The sequence below is a fragment of the Aspergillus affinis genome (genome assembly GCF_023601865.1).
Source record: "Aspergillus affinis strain CMG 70 chromosome Unknown NODE_57_length_199529_cov_86_754292, whole genome shotgun sequence".
Taxonomy (NCBI): Eukaryota; Fungi; Ascomycota; class Eurotiomycetes; order Eurotiales; family Aspergillaceae; genus Aspergillus; species Aspergillus affinis.
The window spans coordinates 39363-61504 of NW_026515838.1; the positions used below are offsets into that span (position 1 = coordinate 39363).

At 49.8% G+C, this 22142-nt stretch overlaps 4 protein-coding genes across 4 annotated transcripts; 3 read left to right on the top strand and 1 right to left on the bottom strand.

Annotated features, from left to right (window-relative positions):
* Positions 1-1192: 1192 nt before the first annotated feature.
* KD926_008555 (P-loop containing nucleoside triphosphate hydrolase protein) lies at positions 1193-6290 on the bottom strand (the record flags this gene model as incomplete). Its single annotated transcript, XM_053101291.1, has 3 exons — positions 1193-1924; positions 2761-4206; positions 4269-6290. 3 exons carry the CDS (start codon positions 6288-6290, stop codon positions 1193-1195), a joined length of 4200 nt encoding a protein of 1399 aa, XP_052955092.1.
* A 1725-nt stretch (positions 6291-8015) lies between these two features.
* Positions 8016-8590, top strand: KD926_008556 (SCP2 sterol-binding domain-containing protein; the record flags this gene model as incomplete). Its single annotated transcript, XM_053101292.1, has 3 exons — positions 8016-8031; positions 8136-8345; positions 8427-8590. 3 exons carry the CDS (start codon positions 8016-8018, stop codon positions 8588-8590), a joined length of 390 nt encoding a protein of 129 aa, XP_052955093.1.
* Positions 8591-10203: 1613 nt separating this feature from the next.
* Positions 10204-14578, top strand: KD926_008557 (RanBP1 domain protein; the record flags this gene model as incomplete). The annotated part of the gene is made up of 2 exons (XM_053101294.1): positions 10204-10265; positions 10534-14578. The coding sequence occupies 2 exons, from the start codon at positions 10204-10206 to the stop codon at positions 14576-14578; spliced, it is 4107 nt and encodes a 1368-aa protein (XP_052955094.1).
* Positions 14579-19131: 4553 nt separating this feature from the next.
* KD926_008558 (ribonuclease H family protein) lies at positions 19132-20457 on the top strand (the record flags this gene model as incomplete). The annotated part of the gene is made up of 3 exons (XM_053101295.1): positions 19132-19184; positions 19722-20029; positions 20111-20457. The coding sequence occupies 3 exons, from the start codon at positions 19132-19134 to the stop codon at positions 20455-20457; spliced, it is 708 nt and encodes a 235-aa protein (XP_052955095.1).
* Between the last annotated feature and the right edge of the window lie 1685 nt (positions 20458-22142).

Genomic DNA, 22142 nt, shown 5'->3' on the forward strand with positions numbered 1-22142 from the left:
ATGGCAGAGGATCTCCCTTTTCCCTGCAAGTGTTTGTTTCGTTATGCAAAGTCTCCAATTACGATACAACGAATAGCGGTCGGTGGAAAGGCCCGAGAAACGGTCGGCATGATTATGCGTTTGCAATATTACAAATAGTAGTCTAGACTCCTTTTATCTTCAAAGTTCTTTTTTTTTTCTCTTCACCTTTTTTTTTTCTTCCCTGCCCTCTCTCGCGAGGCGATCCAATTAATCACCCAAAAAAAGCAATGTGACCCACGACTCTAGCAATAGTCGATTGGAAAAGCGAAACCAAAAATGCCTTTCTATCTACCTAACCGTGAAACCAAAATGCCTAAAACTCAGTAACTCGCATCCACAAACCACCTTACATACGTACATACCCATCCGTGACACCAAATCTGCAAGGGGTCAAAAATAAACAAATAAAATAAAACAAAGAGAGAGAGGCTCGATACACAGAACCCCCATTTGATCACCAATGAAGATCGATCCCATGGAAAATCCAAGAACCGCACAACGCAACAATAGACATTGTGGGTGACGTCATGATGTCATTCGGGTAACTACAAGCAGGTCGTATAACTATGTAGGACCAGGTACCTGGTTACCTAGGCCACTATACGTACCATATTACAACCGTAATATCTCCTGACAGAGAGATTTCTTTGGAAGAAATGCTCCCTTTCGTGGACTGCAAAGGATTGCCTCAAAGAAGTGGAATGAATGGTGGGTTGTTTTATGAAGAAACGGATACCTACTAAACCATTTCCAGTCTAAACCCCCCCCAAACAGAGGCGCTCATATACACTACCTAGGATGGCTTCGGATCTTGAAGTGCCAGGGCCGCAGTTGAGGTTTTGCTATGAGTGCATGCAAGCAAGCCAATGGAAAGATATAGCCCCAAATTTCAGAGTCATTCACCGCGCGGACCACATCATCTTTCGCCGCAAAAGGTGCTGAGACAAGAAATAGCTCTAGGAAACAGGTCAAGCTAGCTCTGCTGTCTTCCAGCATCTACAGTACCAATGCGGCACCTGGGGAGTTAGAAATAAACCCAGAATCCCCTTCCTTCCTATGAGAATGACCCTCAGAGCCACTGTACAAAGATGTTAAGGTTACGGCAGCGTGCGCACGCTTTAACTAGGAGAAAGCCACCAATTTCCCAAATATCGTCGATCTAAACTACCGTTTAGTCTTCCAGCAACTTCTGGATTTCAGCGAGTTCGCTGACCCGGAAGTGGCCATCGCCGATCCAACCGCTCTGCGTGCCTCCCAAGTAGATACAAAGAATACCTTCTTCGACAGCAGGTACGATATCCCGATCCATATTATCACCAATATACACGATATCGTCAGGCGAGATACCCAAGTGCTTCAGAACGCGGTCGAACAAGCCCGTCGTCTTAGTTGTTTTGAACCGGTTAGTCGTCGCGAGGTAGTCAATATACTTTGCAATGCCCAGCTTCTCAATCGTCCATTCCTGACTATCCTGCGGACCCTCCGTAATGACCACAATATTCTTACCCCGGCGTTTCAAATCACTCAGCAGACTAACCGCACCATCTTTCAGCGTCAACGCCGCCTCAAGGGACGATTCATATCGCGTCAAAAGCTCATTCACGAATTCCAAATCGATTCCAATCTTAAACGAATCCAACAGAGCCACAAACCTCCCTCGACGATAGTCATAAGAAGACCTGCCATCAGAAAAAGCATTCGATGTCATCTCTTGCAAGATCACGACATATCGGTCTTGGAGAAACGTCGTTGATATTCCATGCCGCTCCGAAATAGTCTCGAAGACAGTATTGCATGCACACGCCGAGGCGTATCTAAATTCGTGTAAGGTATTATCGAGATCGAATCCAACCCAAGGGGCCGTTGCAAGACGTTCGCGATAGAGATGCTTGGTTTCTTCGCTCTAGAGAGTCAGCTATTGCACTGCTTGGAGAGGTGGGAATTGCCACAATACGCTTGATCTGTGCTACGTGCATATCGATTGAAATCGTACTCATTTTGAGAAGAAATCGGTTCCTTGAGAGGTGATTTTGCGGAGATTCTCAGGGCACAAAGGGATAAGAAGGTGAACTGGCTGACCGTGTGCGTGCTTGACGGCCGAAATCCGAAATCCGGAGTGGGCTCCTGCGGGGTCCGCGGACGAGTGATCTATTTTCTTACGTGTTTAGTGGACAAGCACTGTATAGCTACGGAGAGATGATTGATCGAGGTGAAGAATCTTTCAAAAGAAATCAATTTAGTGATGGAGACAAAACAAAGAGAGAAAGAACTTGAAAACAAGACAATCAATCAATCTCTAGAATAGAATAAATTGTAATGGAAAGCAAGTGTAACCGAAATAACTCAGATTCCTCAAAAACCTAGCCAACTGTCTATCTAAAGAGACATTAAGGGACGAGGGGCTTGAAGTGCAAGCAGAATCATGAAAAGGAAAGGTTCTCGAAGGAATCGATTTTTGATGCTCTCAATGCCAGTGTCCTGGTCTATGTCAATCGAGAGAAGAAATTAAACAAATACAGGAAAACGGATGCATTTCGTAACATAGCCGGGGCAGAAGAACAGACAGATTATGGGGGTATCTTGGTTTCATTTGAAATGGATTCAACGCAATCGATAGAGCTGCAGAAATCCACCAACGCCGTGTCGTGATATGATTAGGGGGGAGATGTTTAATGGACACCCTGAACAAGAAAGTTAGCACCGTTATGTCTATGCGTGGGGTGTGATCGGAAGACTTACAAACAAGTAGGCCAGTTCTCTGGTTCCCAAACGAGAAATGCTCTTCGAGGCATTTTCGTCTAGGGCGCCTTCGATGATTTCTCGCTTCTTGTCCTGCAGTTCGAGGATGCGATCCTCGACGGTTTTCTCTACCAAAATTCGATGGACATGGACTTCCCTCAACTGTCCGATTCGATGAGCACGGTCAATCGCCTGCTCCTCAATGTACGGGTTCCAGAACGGATCGAAGATTATAACTTGAGATGCAGCGACAAGGTTCAGTCCAGCATTACCAGCCTTCAAGGACACCAACATAATCCTGCAGTCAGGATTGTCGGTGAAATCGAGCACCGCCGAGTTCCGGTCCGCAGGTTTCATACTGCCATCGTAGCGTCGGTAGCCCCATCCGCTGCGCATGATCGGAACCTCCAGCAAGTCAAGCAACGCAGTAAATTGGCTGAAGATAATGGTTTTCTCCTTTGCTTCGCCGAGCTGAACATCGCGTAAGATGTCCATGACTTTATCGATCTTGGCGCTGGATATCCATGTTTTGTCCAGGCGACGGAGATATTTGCGCTTGGATTTTTGATTTTTCGAAGCTTCCCTCTTTAGATCCGCAAGGGTCTTCTTGATTTTTTGGGGCATTTTCCCTTTCTTCTTACGTTTCGACGACTGAGCGGTCTTGTTATTTTCGTCGTCACTCACGATGAATCGGGACAAGCTGTCTTGGTCGCTGTCATCACTGTCGTCCTCGTCTGCTTCAGCGGGTTTGGGCAGTTCCAACGCTGCGGACTCGCTGGACTCGTCGGGGAAGTGAACTTTCTTGAACGACATATGATCGGTGATCTTTTTAGGATCAACCTTGCCACGGCAATTTGGGCACTTAACATCGACACTGCCATCGTGGCCTTGCCTCACGGACAGCTCTGGGTCTGAAATCCTTGAGAAACACTCAGCGCAGGTGCTATGGCCACAGGGGAAGAAAATGATCGGATTATCAACGGCGTCAATGCAGATGGGACATTCGAGGTCACTGTTTCCTTTCAGACGAATGACAACTTCGTTGCCAAAAGCTTTCGCATTCTCAACGAGATCCAGCTCATCTGTGTTCGCATTGAGCTTGACGCTATAGTCTTTAATCAGGTGGGGGTGGCAACAAGCTTGTCGAAGTCGGAGGAGCAAGACCAGGATGTTGGAGTAATTGCGTCCAACAGTGCCAGCTTCAAGGTATTTGTTGAACTGGAGTTGAGTCTGCGCTTCAAGTGCCGAATACAATTCCTGTTCATCGTCACTGAAAACAGCATGCACCTTTTCAGACACCCTCCGTGGGAGTTGAAGAATGGGTTTGCCGTCGATCTTAGATTCTTTTGTTCGTCTCAAAAGAACCGCCTTGAGCAACACCTGCAGCTGTTTCATCGCTTTTTCCTGCGCACTAGCACTACCAGACTTCAACGGGCGCGTAAAGTCCTGAGAACAAGGTTTGTTAGACATTCGATTGGTGATAGGATAGGAAGAGCGAGTGTACTTACATGATTGAATCTTTCTAGGTTACCGTAAGGTCGAATGCGCAAAAACTTCAACAGAGAATGCAGCTCCTGAACGCTGTTCATCATCGGAGTCCCGCTCATGCACCAGCGGTAAATCGAGTCAAGACGGCAACACGCTATCGCAGCCTTTGTATTCCGATTTTTGATGCACTGGGCTTCGTCTATGATGACACGATACCATTTGCTGCTTGGACCAAGACATGGCATAGATTTGAGAAGCTCTCTGGACTCGGTCGGTTCATGTCCGTGGAGTTCATCATACTTTTCCCTGCGCTTCAATTCAGAGGACAGGGTACCGAAAGTGGTAAGAACCACATCATAGTCTCTCAGGTCCCTGAAGCCCACTGCTCGTTTGTCGCCATGCAATACGTAGACACTCAGCTGGTGTTGGCCGGGCTTTAGAACTCTGTGGATTTCTCGCTTCCATTGCTGCATCAATGCGACCGGAGCAATGATGAGTGTTGGTTTTCTTTCCGGGTCTTCAGGAGGTCGGGCGACCATAAGCGCGATGGCTTGGATTGTCTTTCCCAGTCCCATATCATCTGCAAGAATGCCGCCTTTCTGCTCCTGTTCCTCCAAAGATTTCATCCACGCCAGCCCTAGCTTCTGGTGCTCCAGCAAATTAAGTTTCAGGGCTTCAGGGGTGCCTTCCCGATTTTCCTTCGAGATATCGGAATCGGGTCTGATGGTTTCAAGCAATTGCTTGATATCATCGTTGATTTTTTGGGGATCCTCCCCCTGTCCGTAGAGATCAGGAAACATATCGTAATAGGGATATTCTGGACCTCCATGATCAGGGAACGGCATTCCTGGCCCACGATGTGATGAAAACGGACTAGAATCTGAACCGAATAAGGATCTCCCTGCCTGTTCAAACAGCTGCTTTCCTGCATTAAGCCTTGCCAGAGTGTTTTGGAACACACTTGGCCCGTACACTGGACCAGACACACCGAAACCGCCAGGTGGTAGGCTTTCGAATCGGTCTGCTTCTGGACGCCTGGGCATCCAAGGATGGCTGTGTATGCCGTCAGTGTAATGTGTCGATGGGCTACGTGTGTGACGCTGGAAATCGCCTTCAGTGATTTCTGCGAGGTCGCTATCATCGCTGTCTTGAGCTATAGGGACGGGGTAGCGTTCGGATCCGGTGCGACTTCTGTCCGGGAGTAACGGGGCTCGGAATTTCGGGCGACTGGGATCATGACTGGGATCATGACTGGGATCACGATATGATGACCATTGATCGCCCCTCCCCTCGGCTGAAAGGGATGGGCCAGGAAAAGTAGAGATTATGCCATGATGAGCACTGATCACGGGTGGTGACGGCCGGTGAGGCTCGTGAAAGCCTTCGTTGAGCCTACGGGCAAACTCTTCATCTCGTCGCTCCTGTTCCTTGCGAATCTCAAGCCATTGTTCAGCCTTGCGCTGATCCTCCTGGAGACGTAAGAGGGTATCCCGACTGTCCAAACCGAGAAGTTTTTGCAGCTCGTCAGCACCGTCATCTGTCGGCATGCTGGGGCTCGACCGGTCAATGTAACTGGAGTTATCCGATGGTCGGCTTGTTCGCACACGCTTGGCCGGCAGTTCAAGATCATCTGTGTAATCTGTTTCGGCATCTTCATCGCCGTCTTCATGCTCATCGACCACGTCTTCATTACGCTGACGCTTCCGCATATTTGAGGGTGCCACGAAAAGAGGCGAATCTCGCGGATAATTTGATTGAAATGACCATGAGGCAGATGCGTCAGACCGGTCATCTAATTGGGGCCGAGTTACATCTGTATGATCTGCGGGGCCATGAGAAGAAGGTTGACTCTGAAAACTTGCGGGAGGATCACCGCGGAGTGCCGCTAGACGCGCTTCAAGGTCTTTAATGGTGTCTAGAATCTCCTGTCTCTCAACGACCGCATCAGGCCGTTCTTGGTCTAGACTTTCCAGAATGACCTGATTCAATTGCAGATCATCCAAGACATCCTCGATGGACGCGTCGTTTGTCGAAGACGCCATAACTTAAGTCCGGCAACGGGTGGTTTTGCACAAACCTAGAACTTTGTAAGGGCTCGGCCTGCGAAAGATGAAAGGCCCCACGTCTAGCCAGAAATAGACGCGAACTGGACCGATGTCCACAGCCGTAAATGAAAGTCCGCGTCGAAACTCTCAAGTAACTGATAATTAGTCGTGTTGACGATCGCTCTTGGCGGAGCAAAGTCCGAAGTTAAGAAAGGATGACGGAAGAACGTCAAGAAGAGGAACCAGAAAAGATTTCGGTCATTACAAAGAATAATCAAAGGAAAGAAGCACAACGAAAACAAAAGAAAATAAAAGGGGGAAGAGGGGACGAGGGATGAATGGGAGGCTGCAGCTTCGCTTGATTGATTGATTGATTGATTGACTCTGTTGTAGACTGGTAGAAAAGTAGAAAAGTCGCTGCAGGGGAAAATCAGTGATCCCGAAAGTCACGGGGTGGCAACCTGATCTGTCATCAAAACGCTGCCTGCCGCCTTATGTATCAACTTGATCCCTCTGCGATACAACTTTACCTGATATATCCTGATCTCGGACTGGAATGTTCCAATTCGCTCTGTTTTCTCTCTATGTACAGATATCTGTTAATATTGATTTCTTTTAATGGACGCTACCGGCAGGGCAAGATTCCCCTCTATACAACTCACCCCACACCGGCAGTTAGATTTGGATCATATCTGTTTCACTGAAGATCGTAGAAAAGTCAAACTCAGTTGCAGACGCATAAGATATTTATATTATTGAAAAGGCCGGTTAGGAATCTGTAAAGCTGATAGATGAAGGAGGGGCCTCTAGTGGAACTCCTCTACTATAGCATGAAAATCAAAGCCAGTTCTTCACTTTGTATAGTGTAGGCTTCGCTGCATCCACCAGTGGAGGTGGTTCAAAAATAAAGCACTATTTGGTTATAGAAGACATGCTGGCTTTATATAGTTCAAGGGGAGGCCGGTGGTGTTAATACCATTCTACTTGCAAGTCACATAAGGAGACATTTGCGCAAAAGTGATTATAGGAAGTACCAAAATGACAGAAGTAAATTTTCTACTCTGTACATAGTTTAATAGCTACATTGACGAAGCATGTCCACACAGAGAAAAAGGGCCTCGGGCGGCCTGGCTGCGAGAAAGATTGCCAGCTTAACGTCACAGGCCTGCAAGGTGTAATTTCTAGCATTTTCTCCGGAGTAGCCACATTCAAGGAACCCTCGCATGGTATGTCCTTCAGGTGAACTCCTCCGGCCGGGAAACGAGGCCCAGCCTGATCCATGTGGCATCGATGGCGGACATGGTGCGCAATGCTTACCGCATTGGGAGAGGATAGACAGGCATTTATGGGGTCGTCGATTCCATGCACGGTAGATGCTCCGTTCGAGTCCGTGGAAGGGGGCAAGTAGAGAGCTTACTGTGTACTGTGTAGATCTCAACGAAGCTTTCCTGATCACAGGAGCGCCCGCGGCAGCCTCGGTCCAAATGCCGCCCGACCGCCTCCCCCGTTCACATGCCCCGAACACTCCGGGGTAGCTTCCTTGGGCCGGTGGTCGAACCCCGGATATCCTCTACTCTTCTTATTTAACATCTGTCATCCTCCGACTTCTCCGTCATCGAACCTTGCATCTTACTCTTACTCTTACTCTTACTCCTTTGACTCCTACTCGACGTATCATCACCCCCCCAGTCTATTCCGCAACCCATATTATTTATATCAACCATGGCTCTCAAAAATGGTATGTCTGTCCTCTCGTCAATCCCACCGGTCGCCTACATGCGATACAACCCCTCTCTGCTTTCCGAGACTCTAGCTGACACTCAACTTATCTCGCTACCTCAGCCGCTTTCCCTTCGTCCGCCGCCTTCGACGTGATCCACTCCACCCTCCAGGGTGACGCTGCCGAGCGCAAAGACGCCGTCAACAAGGCCAAGGCCGTCGTCGCTTTCAACCTCAAGAACTCGAAGGGAGAGGAAGACAGCTGGTACTTGGACCTCAAGGAGAACGGGGCCGTGGGCAAGGGCGCTGCTCCTCCCGGTGGAAAGGCCGACGGTTAGTACATCCGGTCCTCTCGGCTTAACGTGTCCCATGGAGATTTACGGTTCCGTGCTGATTCTCGGCGATATCCGACAGTGACCCTTTCGCTGTCTGACGAAGACTTCGCTTCGCTGGTTTCGGGCAAGGCCAACGCCCAGCGACTTTTCATGGGAGGCAAGCTCAAGATCAAGGGCAACATTATGAAGGCAACGAAGATGGAACCCATCATGAAGAAGGCCCAAGGCAAGGCCAAGCTATAGATACCCTGTTATTTGTATTCGTTTAAATATTTTCCTCGGTTCCATATTATGTCACGATTTTGATTTTGCTGTGCATTTGCCCACGAAATCCTCGCCAAAATCCTGTCTTTCGCGATGTGCCACGTTATCCGGTTTATTTACCGGATAATCCCCCGATGTATGCGTAGATTCCCAGCCAGTACCCATTATGTATGCGGATTAAACAGCAACCGGCATATTGAAGTTTGCGATGAATCTTATTTCTGGACTTGAGGCCGTAGAGATCTTATCCCCAGTCCGTGGGTGTTTCCCTTTGTCACATCGCGGCCGAATATATATCTCAGGGGGTAACCGTCCGATAACTCAAACAAACAACAAAGAAACTGATGATTCCGAAGTTGGAATAGTATCTAAATTATAACCTATCATACACGTTGCATATCGAAAAAATTTATCGGCTCTTCTCTCCAGCCTCGATCCCTCTTATCTTCCAGGCGGTTGCTGCAGATCGGCGGCATTCAAGACGTCATATTCGTCGCCCGCATTAGTGATTCCTTTTGCCATGGAAACAAGGTGTAAGGTAAGACGTTACGGCGCTCTTGCCCCACGGTGCTCTCCGTCGGTGGAAAATACCGTTCCGTGTCGTCAGGGCCGGGTAAAGGCAGGCAGGTAGGTATATTAGAAGAAGAGGGTCGTCCCTCTGGCGTGGGTGCGAAGTGTTTTGAGGACCATCTTCGCGCAAGTTCAGTTGGCACCGTAGATGCGCATGCACCCTGCACCGTGTCAACTCTCCTTCTTTCGAGTGACTCTGACGCTTCTCTGCGTCCACAACGCGGAGAACCGCCAAGCAGCGCCTGGCCGGCATCACGTGAGCGTATTTTCTGCCAGCTGAGCCTTTCGCCCTTCCGCCGCCGAAGAAAAAAAAAGTCGCGAGCCAAACGGTGGAAGGCCAAAAAAAAGCAGCTCCGTTTGAACATCTCCTATCCCTCCACCCCCCCCTGGCACGGCAAGAGCGCATCGAAAGGGACCCTCCTCCCCTTTATTTCTCAAACACAAAGCGTCGCCGTCCTTCCCTCATCTCCTTTCTCCCTATAGTCATAGCCATTTCGCCCTTGAAGAGCATTGACCGTTGTCGACTCGTTGCTGCGGTTAACCTCGCGCCTTTCGCGATCTATCTCCGATACTCACAACGAGCGCGTGACCTGTTGTGTTCATCGCCCTGCAGCGCAAAGACGGCAGTAAATATCCCTTGGAACCTCCGCTGATATCAAGAACACCGTTTCGTCGCCTTTTGCGCGATTCTAGGACGTCGCGACCGTAATCGCTCGATCCTCCAACATCGGTTGCGGACCGTCACAACCGGAGGTTAAATCGCCCAGTATCATCGATAATCGCTGGACGACCTCACGCGAGAAGCCCCGCGCAACCTTCAGACCCTAGTTGGTGGATGGAAAGAGCTGAGTTGGATAGCTCTGTTAATATCGTGGTCTAAAAGAAGGGGCTGGATACCTACCGCTCAGTCAGCTTGAGAGCAATCGACGGCTTCGGACGGAGCGGTTTGGGTGCGATAAATGTCTAAAAGAGGGGCTCAGGGTCCTCAAGGGGACAAGGATTCCAATCTATTCGCATTCAATATGTCGAGTACACCGGAAGAGAAGCCCCAGCGGGCCACGGCCGCTCAGCTGGCAAGCCGAAAGTAAGTTAATGTAGACCGACCTTTGCGATCACCCTCAGAACCCGAACTTTACTGCTGTCTGCACCACTCACCTGCATTTCCTTCCTGTCGCCATGGAAATTTTCACTGCCTGGCCACCATTCATTGTCGAGCGCGTCAGGTGCTTATCTTTTGTCGTCCCCCCCTTCTTCATATAATCTTCCACTTTCCCACCCCTCATTTCCAAACCTTTCCCACAGCCAGAATCTGTTTCAGATCAATTTGAGCCTCTCTAACAACATCTTCACAGAATCAAGGACGTTCGAAGACGTCGTCCAAACTCTTCTACCCCAAGTGCTACAGGTGCCTCTTTCAGTGGTGCCTTTAACTCTCTTGGTCCCAATACCGTCTCTTCTTCGTCACCTGCTCCCCAACCACCTTCCAGCAGCTTTACTTTTGGACAATCTCAAAGCTTTCCTGGCGCTAGCTCAAATTCTAGCCAACCCAATCAGAACGGAGGCTCGCCCTTTTCCTTTGGATCGGGAACCGGCGGCAGCTCCTTCAATTTCTCTTCTGGTGGAGGACAAACGTCGTCTACTAATAACCCTTTCGCTACCATGAGTTCAGGTGGCAATCAGCCTTCATCCGGAGGCGGTCAATTCTCCGGCTTCCAGGGTAGTTTGTTTAATTTGCCGCCGACGGAAAGTTCCGGTCAGGCCCAGCAGTCTCTGCCTTCTGGAGGTCTGTTTGGAAACAACCCCCAGCAGTCTACCACCCCCGGAGGTATCTTCGGCAATCCCACCAGTAGTGCACCCTCTGGTCTATCTGGAGCTGCGCCCGCCAGCAGCAATTTGTTTGGTGCCAACGGTGCTGCGAGCAGTACCCCTCAACTTAACCTCTTCGGTGGATCAAGCACGGATAAACCCTCTCCTTTCTCTCAGTCTACTGCCTTTGGAGAGTCGATGCAGACTTCGCCCGATGCCAAAAACAACTCCTCTCAATCCAAGCCCCCCGCTCTATTCGGTGCATCTGCGCCAAGCTTTGGAGGCTCTACCAACTTTGGTAGCACTGCTGCTGGGACTACTTCCTCGTTCGGGGCTCCTCCATCAACTACTGCTGAAACCCCATCAAAGCCGCTCTTCGGAGCAGCCCTAACAAACTCATCTACTCCCTCAGCATTTGGCGCCGCCACGCAGTCTACCTCCGCTAGTACTCCTTCTACCACAAGCACTGCCCCGGCCACTTCCACTCTGTTCAGCTCTGGTACACCCGCTAAGCCAGATACCCCTTTCTCGAATATTTTCGGTGGCGCGCCTACCTCATCGGCCACACCGAATGCCTCCGAAGGAAAAGGCGCCGAAGAGAAGAAGGCAGAACTTGAAAAGCCAAAGTCAGGATTCCAGTTCACCCCCTCTACCACTGCCGGCCCTTCCCTCTTCTCAAAGAGCGAGACGCCTGCCGCGCCAGCCAGCGGGTTGTTCCAGACTCCTAACGCCGGCAGCAGTCTGTTTACTCCTAAGCCCGCCGTCGCTCAGGAACAGGACAAACCGGAGCCTGCATCGCCAAATCCGTTCCAAAGCTTGTTCTCCCCTAAGCCTACTACTCCGGGACTAGCTGCATCGAGCACGCCCTCGACAGAACAGAAGTCTCTGCCACCTGCCGCCCCATTTGCCAATCTGTTTGGACAGAAGCCGAGCTCGCCTAGTGGGAACGCTCAGACGAGCGGTCCAGAGGCGCCAGCCACTACTACTCCTCTCTTCGGTGCCCCCGCTTCTAGCCTGAATGCATCTACATCTTCGTCCGCGCCACAGGCGTCTCTTTTCTCCAAGCCGACCGAGCCTAAGCCCCAGGAGCCGGCGACTCAGTCTCCCGCACCTGCTCAGAGTCCGTTCAAGCCCAGCACTACCATTTCGTCGCCATCCGTGTCGAATCCCGCTAGTAAGAAGGCCTCGACCTCGACCTTTGAGAACCTGCAGCCGTCCGGGCTCCCCGGTACTCTGAGCCAAGAGACCAAGGAAGAAGTGGGAATGCATTACCGCGTCCGCATGCTGAATGTCTCCTTCCAGCGAGAAGTCGCAAAATTGGATCCCAGCAGCGGTGATTTCGAAAAGCTCGTCTCTTACTATCTGCGTGTGCGTGCGACTCTCGGGGCGCCGGTCGGAGAACGCAGTCCTAAGCGGAAGCTCGAGGATGACCAAAACGGCGCTATTAAGGGGCCTTCTAAGAAAGCCAGGCCGCCTTTTAGCGGTGGTGCAGAGACTCCAACCAACGCCACCTCGTCTACTCCAACCCCGACTGCTTCCACACCTACCACCGCTACCCCCTCTAAGCCCGCGTCTGCTGCTACCCCCAACAGCCACAAGAGGAAGTCCCCCGATCGCGAAGACGACGATGACGTCCGTCCCGAGAAACGTGTCAACGGGGATTCCACGACAGCGAATATCTTCGCCCAGTCATTCTCAAAGTCAAAGTCTTCGGATAGCGAATCGACTCAGGCGGCCCCTGCTACCCCAGCGGGCGCTTCTCCTGTCAAGGCGCCATCCCTCTTCCCCACGCCGTCTGCCTCGTCTCCCGCAAAGGCTACTTTTGAGTCCCCGGCCAAGGCTCCCGAGAATTCTTCCTCGTCGCTGTTCGGTTCTTCTGCTTCAATCTCCAAGCCCACATTCGCTGCCCCAACCACCAACGCCGCTGCCGCACCCAACCCTTTCGTTTTGAAGCCGTCTGGGGACAAGAGCGCGGATGCTGCTTCCGGTCCTCCTAAGTTCGAGACCGGATCAACCAACTTCTTTGCTCAGTTCAAAGCCCAGGCAGATAAGACCGCCGCGAAGGAGAAGGCCAAGCGGAAGGCTGAAGACTTTGACTCCGACGAAGAGGATGAGGCCGAGTGGGAGCGTAAGGATGCCGAGAAGCAGCGCCAAAAGCGGCAGCAATTGGAGTCCAGTACCGGTAAGCGTGCTGTAATGGTGCCGGGCAAGGGCTTCGTTTTTGAAGACGTCAGTGGCACGGAAGACAAAGCTGCAGAGTCTGCTTCTTCCACCTCTGGTGCAGGCGCTTCGGTCTTCGATGCCAAGGGCAAGTCCCCCGCGAGCTCCAGCAACATCTTTGGTCATCTATCGGCGACCCCGTCGGAGGCAGAAGAAAACGACGCAGATGACACGGAAGAGGATGAAGGGCCGAAGGAAACTTCTTTTGCCCCAAACAGCGAAAAGGCCGAGACCCCCACCCCTGCACTGTCCGCCAATGAGAGTAGCGACGATGGGGATATCACCAAGGCCCTCCAGAAGGCTAAACAGCCCGAGAAGGCTACGACCAACGGGTCAACCGAATCCAATGCCGGTGGCCGCAGCTTGTTCGATCGCGTGCAGTACGATGAGGACGGCAACCCTAAGAAACAAGGCGAGGAGGAGGAGAAGAAGAAGAAGCTTTCCACCTTCTTCAACTCATCTAAATATGCGTCCTCGTTCAACTCGCCTGCACCGTCTGCCGCTACTCCCAACCCATTCGGCCAATCTACCAAGGCCCAGCCTGAACAAGCTGCCTCTCCATTTTCCAAGCCGGCCACCCCCAATCCTTTCGGCAATCTTTTCGGAGCTTCCACGACTTCGGGCGCCGCCACCCCATCGATTTTCGCCACAAACAACGGCACCCCGAAGCCCGCTAACGATCAAACCTGGAAGAGAGACTCTCCCATCAAGTTTGCTGGCGATTCGACCGTCTCCTCAGGCTCAAAGATCGATTTCACGGCCCCAACGACGGCGTCCGACCCATCGAAGCCGCTCTCGACCCTCTTCGGAGGCGCTTCCAGCGGGCCAAACCCTTCTACCGCCGGCACGTCGCCTGCTACGGGCTTCTCTTTCGGGGGTCCGGCTCAAAAGCCGGCGTCCTTCCTCGCTTCGTCCACTTTTGGCTCTGCGGTACCTAGCCGTACACCTACCCCTGGTGTCACCACCGATACAGGTGCCGAAGAGTCTGGGGATGGTGAATCGACAGAGTCTCTTCCCCAGGTTGACTTGTCCAGAGGCGGCGCTGGAGAGGAAAACGAGGACGTCGTGATTGAGCTTCGTGCACGAGGAATGAAGTTGCTGCCATCCGGCTGGGAAAGCCAGGGCGTGGGATACGTCCGTGTCTTGAAAGACCGGACCACTACGCGCGGCCGTGTTCTTCTGCGTGCTGACCCTAGCGGCAAGGTGGTCCTCAATGCTGCCTTGATGAAACAGATCAAGTACATCGTTTCTGGGAACAGCGTGCAATTCCTCGTGCCCCAGGCTGAGGGCGCTCCTGAGCAGTGGGCTGTCCGAGTGAAGAAGGAAGAGGTGCAACGCTTGGGCTCTGCGATCGAGGAGACCAAGTCTTAAGTGGTCGACTCGTGTTTCTTGTTTTGTTTTGCTTTTCCTTTCCTCTATTCTTCCTTTCTTTCCTTTTTTTTTTTTTTTTTTTTTTTTTTGCAAAGTACTCATGAATCGGCGCAGAAGATTGCATGCATTTCCAGCAACTTAACGATGGTTTGTTTTTTTGTTTCTTTTCTTTTCATTTTCGCCCGGGTTTGCAAGAGTTGCCCGGCGATGTATTATGGTTTGGTTTTTTGTACTTTTTTCTTTTTGTTTTAGCATACTGCCCGTTTTTCTTTTTCATTTCTCTTATCTCAAAAGCAATCACTTGAAATGGTTGCATGGATTGCATTGTTGAAAGATGTATTTTTTTTTTTTATAAGTGGTCAACCGACCGATTTCTTTGTGTTGCAGACATTTTGGCTTCTGACATAGCCCACCTCTTCTGTCTTTTGTTTTCGTCTTTTTTTGTTCCCCGAAAGCCTCACATCATCCTTTGCACCTTTGCCTCAGACGTGACTTTAGTCCGAACCTCGGGAACTTGCGAGAGACCATCTCGGGATGCGGTGGAAATACTACATGGCGGGAGAGCGGAACACCATGTTTTCCGAGAGGGTCGATTCAAGTAATTGGATCTGAACCGTCGGAAATTTCGGTTAGCGTCTGCTGGGCCTTCATGGAATTTTTCACTGAGTCCTGGATAGACTTTCGGCATTTTCTTTAGGAGGGTCGACAAGTCCGTCTTATGTGGATGATTATCTCTTACACGTCGGGACAAGCACGTCGGGACAAGCATTGATGTTATCGCGGGGGCTTTTTCTGTCATCGGTCATTATTGTTGAGCCACATCGAAGCCTCGGTTGACCAACTTGCCTGTTTTTGTCTCTTGTACATACCCTGCCTGAGCCCTCATAGAGATTAGTTATGTGACTGGGAGCTTTTCTGCGCAATCAAAATTCTGTCTTTTCTCATATATATGTACCTATACAGACTTGATTTTCTAGAATCAACGTGATTTTCCCTATTTGGATGAGGCCGCTTTGATGAGGGCGCTGTGACGGTCTACAAAGGAGCTTAGTAAAAGACAAGTTTGTTTATGACTCGTAGTCAAAGAATTTTCCCATGGGGAAGAAAGGCTATCTAGGAGGGAGGATCTAGAGCCTCTATATACTTACTACCCGAGGCTTCGCCTCAGGTAGGAATGCCTGCAGAGCATCCAGGAAGATGACGCATCGTTGTGATGGCAACACACAACCCTCAACCAGGCAGGCCTCTACAAGCTGCGCTACTGGAGACAACTACCGCAGCCTCTATTAGGGTTACTGAAGGCCAGAGGATATTCAGCCCGATAGCAGCCTTTCTTGACAAACAGCGGAGCCAGCCAGGCCTTGCTCCCCACTAGCGAGACGCGCTCGACGCGCTCAGCAACGACCTAGCTGATATAGCCCAACGACACTTTAACGCCTATATCAGCGGTATTCTCTTGACCTTGACTACACCCTCTCCTGCCCCTGCTCCCGCCCCTGTCCCTGCCCCTGCCCCTGCCTCTCTCCCCCCTTCGCCTCCCCCATCTCGCCCCCTCCCCCGGTCTCGCTCAGTCGACGTACGCAACAGCTATTCAAACAACCAATGCCAAAGGCCCTGCCACACCTAAGCCCAGTACCAAGCTAAAGACTACAATTCCTGCTCTGAACCAGCAGCCCGACTCCTGCCTCTTTGTACGCCTCCCGCCGAATTACATTGTCAAAAATATAGACGCATACGCTATTTATACTAGCTTCCGCTCCCATCTGGGTACCGATAATAAGGTACTCAAGGGTATCCAGTCTATTAAGACTGGATTTGCCTTATTACTCTCGTCTCCTGAAACTCTTGCAGCTTTAGAAGCACAAAAAGGGAGTATCTCTTCCTTCTTTAATATCTGCTAGATCGAGTGCAGCTCCCGCTGGATTTCTTATCGGGTAACAAATATACTAAGAAAGGTCAGCCAGCTTAATGCAGGTCAATACTCTATGGTCCCTGTCAACCCGAAAATACTATTAGCTGAAATAGCTGAAGCTACTGGTCTCACCCCAGTTAATGTGACTGAAACTGCCCGCCAGTACTTCTGATACAGATACAATCTCTTCAAGCTGGTTTATCAACTTCCCTGAAGAAAGCAAGGCCAAATTACCTATACAACTATCTTTGTTTGGCATGATCACTAACGCCCAACCCTTATCCAGAAAGGTTAAGATATCGTAATGCAACCGCTGCTGGAAGTGACATAACTCTAGATCTTGCGCACGTAACTCTCGTTGCCGTCTCTGCAGCTCTACATAACACACTGAAGAAGGTCATACTAACTACTGCACTGCTGCAGCTCCTTATGTCTGTCCCCCAAAATGCTTATACTGCCATGGCCCTCACCCAGCAGACTATGACCTATGCCTTCTCCGGCCCAACAAGCCAGGTTCTCGTTTTACTAAGGCCCAGCAGACTGAGACCCATAAGATCTGCTCCTTAACCCTCTCTAAGGCACGGATTGAGAGTAAATGCTGCTCCCGGCCTCCTGCAGCCCCTGTAACCCCTGAGGCCTCGCAAGATCAGGATATGACTATCGACAGCTTTTCCACAATTTCTCTATCCCGCCCAGTTACTCCCCTTCAACAAGGACTAGCAGATTCCCTTCCAGTTACAGCTAGAGCAGTACGCTTTGCCACACTACTATTACAAAATCAGTTTGAAATTCTAATGAATGAAAAACTATAAGATTCCAGAATTATCAGACAGATTCTATCTCAATACTCCAGCTGAATATAGGCTGCGACGTTACAGCTCACGAAATTACCTTATCCCAGGCATATTCTAACAATATCGAAATTATCTTGATACAAGAACCTTATGTATATAAGGATCTTACCCGCAAGATCACCAAAAGATATCCTTTATACGAATGTTTTTTCCCAACTGACAGCTGGATAGTAAGCGGCCGACCTAGAGTCCTTACCTATATCCGAAAAGAAAAAGGAATACAGTCCTCTCAGTTCCGCCCTAATATTATCAACCAAGAAGCACTATCAGACTTCATCTTCTCTAAATCTCTGTATACTCAGGACAATCTACCCTGATCTTCAATATCTACAATGCTCCCGCTGCTTCATCCTCGATCAGACCTAGCAGGGCCGTACAGGAACAGATTAAACGCTCGACAGACTTGATCTAGTATTTATCTCCGAGATAGATACCTCTACACATGACAAAGACAATACCCTCGACTTAACCTTTGCATCTAGTACTCTTGCTCTCACTGGAGCAAATACTAGGGTTACAAGTTATTTGGATACTACATCAGATCACCGCCCTCTCACCACTCTACCTTGGGGTCAGCGACACCCCAAGACCCCACAAAGGCTAAAGTTCAGTACTTTAGACCTTTCCCGTTTCTGCAGCCTCCTGGCCTTGAACACAAGCAACCTCTCAATTACTGCAGAAACAGAAAAAGAGCTAGACTGCCTTGCAAGTATAATCACTTCAGCTGTCTACAGTGCGTACGAAGCCTCAGCACTCAGATCCTGACCTCAGGGGAGGCCAACCGTGGTAGAACCTAGAGTGCAAAGAAGCACTCCAGAAATACCGCATGAGATTATATACACAAAAGGATTTCTGACGGGTAGTTCGATACGCCCAACGGCAATTCTGAAAAAATAAAATTAATGCAACTACCACAAGTAAAGAGGTATTTGAGATGTTCAAGTGGCACAAGACAACAGGATCCTACCGGAGCCCACCAATGAAGGACCCCTTGCAACTTGACTGCCCCCCCAGCAGTTAGTACACAAGAAAAACGTGATATCCTAGCCCGAAACCTCCTCCAGAATTCTGCTGAAGCAGGAGATATACCGCTAAACATGCCTGCGATCCCATCTAGATCTCTACTATTTCCGGACATATCATTGGCGCAGGTAGAAAAAGCAGTTCTGCATGCAGGCAATACAACCCCAGGAAGTAATAAACTTTTTACCAGCATACTAAAGGCTGCATGGCTCCTGATCAAGGATAGAGTGTTAGCACTCCACCAAGGATGCCTATTAACTGGCTACTACCCTTACTGTTTCTGTCACGCTGCTATAGCTATCAATTAAAAGCCAAATAAGACAGACTGGGCAAATCCCAGGTCGTGCAGACCAATTGCTCTCCTCTCAGTCCTAGGTAAAGGTCTTAAACGCCTGATAGCACGGAATATGGCATAAATTGCTATTTCTTACAAAGTCCTGACTAGCTAACAGTATAGAGCCTTACCCTTCCGTTCTGCTGTTGATCTTACTACTTGCCTGCTGCATAATGTGGAGCAAGCCCTAAACTAGGGCAAGACAGCTTCCCTTTTAACTTTCGATATCAAAGGCGCATTTGATGAGGTCCATCCCGGCAGACTGGTATACAGATTACGCACGCAAGGCTGGCCTGGTAACCTAGTTCACTGGGTAACCTCCTTTACTACCGGGCGTACAGTTCAAATCCGACTAGACGAAGAACTAGGGCCTAGAATTAAGATATCCTGTAGTTTACTACAAGGCTCGCCGATATCCCCTATCCTGCTTATGCTCTATCTGGCCCCCCTGTTCTGGATGGGCAAACTAAAGGCCAGATTCGGGTACGCGGACGATAGAGCCTTCCTAGCAACATCTCTATCCCTAGAGACAAACACCCAGAACCTATCAGATTCCTTGCAGGAAGCCCAGGACTGGGGTCTAGCACAAGGAATTACCTTTGCACCAGATAAATATGAGTTGTTACACTTTTCGTGATACAGAGCTAATTATGACCCTAACCGCACACCTTCAGTGATAGCGGGGCCTGTTACAATCTCAGAGAATATAATACGTCTGTACTTACGCTGGCTAGGAATCCTCTTCGACAAGAAGCTCAGCTTTAAATATCATGTTAAAGAATTGGCTTCAAAAGCTATAATTGTTGCGAATGCATTACGTTCCCTTGGAAATATAGTGCGCGGAATTAACCCTTACCTTATACAGCAAGCTGTTAAGGCTTGCGTATTCCGTAGGGTCTACTATGGCGTAGAGACCTGGTAGCCAGGCCGCTCACGCCTTGGCCCCCATACGAGGATAATCTCAAACAAGGTCCAGAGCCACCTTGATAAGATAACCCGGATAATACTAGCCGGGGCCAGAGCGATTCTCCCAGTCTACCGTACAACCTCAATCCCTGCACTTTACCGGGAGTCAGGGCTTCTGCTAGCAGAGATTGAGCTAGAGTATATAGCGGCTATCGCTACAGTCTGCTTTCGCCGTTTTGACCCCTACCACCCTCTCCGCAGGAGAGCAGAAAGAGCAATCCAAACAGGCCTTCAGACCAGCCGTTTTGCATACCGCGTGCTAGCCCTTCCTGAATCAGAACAACTGAACCCACTGCAAAATCTCCTCTGGCTCCTACAAGAGGAACGCGAAACAGCTCAACAGCGAATCAGAGTCCCTGCAGGTATATCCAAGAAGCAGGCAGTTGATAGATTTTAAAAGTTTTATGTCTCTTTCCTACAGACTGATATAAAGGCCTTTACAGAAAACTCGAAACTGGAAAACAGGATGGCAGGTAATGGATATGCCCTATATCAATCTGGAAAGCTGTTTCAACAGTCCTCCTTCTCCCTGGGACCGAACAAAGAGGTCTTTGATGCTGAAGCTGAAGCAGCTCTAGCTGGGGTTAAAGCAGCCCTTAAACTAGATACTGCTCGCTTTGTCACTGACTTCTGGGTCTGTCTAGATAACCTGGAGGTAGCTACACGCCTCCTCTCACCCTTCGCGGGCTTATCTCAAGGGATCTTCGAATCCTTCCAAGCCCTAGCCCGGACCTGGCCGGCACGGGAGAGATTCTCATATACCAATGGCGGCTCTGTACGAGTCTGCTGAGTCCCTGATCACACACAAATGCCTGAGAATGAGACAGCTGACCAATCCGCAAAGAAAGGTGCTGCCATGGATCCTCCCCTTTTAAGCAAACACTCGTACGCCTCGCTAAGGCGGCAGGCAAAGGCAGATGTCATAACTGCTCTTCAAAGATACTGGCAGTCCTCGCCCCCTTAATCCTATCATGATCTCTGGATTACCAACTTCCCTAGATGTCCTGCAGAGCTAAAGCTCCCAAGGCCGCTTCTGGCACGGATCCTAGCTGCTCGTACGGGCCATGGAGACTTTGAAGCTTACCACGAACGGTTTAATCATGAAGATGCCTACCTCCTCTGCCGCTGCGGTACAAGAAAGACTACACTACACTTCCTCTTCTGCTGCATTGCAAAGAGGCGCCTTCCCCGACCTCCAGGGTCCCCTTCTGACATAATCCCCTAAAGAGACATAACTTTTGAACCGTGGAAATATCAGAAAAATCTGCATAATCCTCTAGGATCGGTAGTTACCAATACCGATGTCCGGAATAGGAAGGTCTCCTATGTGACTAGCGGTCACATACGGTTGACAGAGTTCATGAAAACAGACATATACCACGTAACTCAGTTATTATGATGTCTTATACCTTGCTTGTCATGACAATGTCCGTTTTATTATAGCTAGAACGTACCCCATGCCGACCCAATACTATATCAATTCCAAGAGTCGACTCTTATGTTGTACCAGGTATTAAGACGATCACTGTCCGTGTGTAATAACGGGAGGCTCGAGCTGCTTCCCCATTCTGCTCATTTACTTTTTTATCCGCTGTGGGATCAGCAGAAGCACATTGGCACCGTCAGCTGTGGTCGCCTTAAAGCTGGACGTAATGCTAACTGTACGCATGTTCATACCATACAAAAGCATATCACGCTGCCGGTAGAGCTGGTATAAGTAACATTCTCATGTCTTCCCAACTTTACCAGGCTTCCGTCAAACTGGTTGTGGACTACGCATCGATAGTCTGGCACGACCCACTACGGGATAGGAACCACCTGCGACACTTAAACATAGTGTAGAGGACCTCATTGATTCGTATTCCATTGGCGTTGAGAACGGTAGCGGCGACGACCTTATGAGGAGAAAGCATACATTCCCCCATATACCAGCGCCTCCAACACCAGCCCCAGTGTACCATCGCTAGCCTCCACACACTCCCACATGCACAAGATCATCCTACCTGAGTCCGAGAGCGCAGAAACAACGTCCGTTCGAATGCACGGTTTGCACTGGCAGAAGCGCCGAAAACCATGAACCCAGAAAGACTAAATTAACTAGAAACCATTGACTCTCGACCACTAGAGCAGCACAACCATAAAATATTCAAGAATAAGCTTTTCATGTCATCTCTCGGTCAATCTGCCCCACTCATACTAATTACCGGTGCAACCGGGTTTATCGGCTCACAAGTCGTCCTCTTATCCTTACAGGCTGGATACCGGGTGCGACTGACCATCCGCAAATCCCAGCAGGAAGCCGATCTAAGGATTCGTTACTCTAAGTTTCACAACCAAATTGAGATTTTCATCGTTCCGGATATTACTCTCAGATATGCATTCAAGCTTGCCCTTAACGGCGTGGATCACATTTTTTACCTGGCCTCCCCAATGCCAGGTCGCGGGTTCGACGTCTAAGCCGACTATGTCGACCCG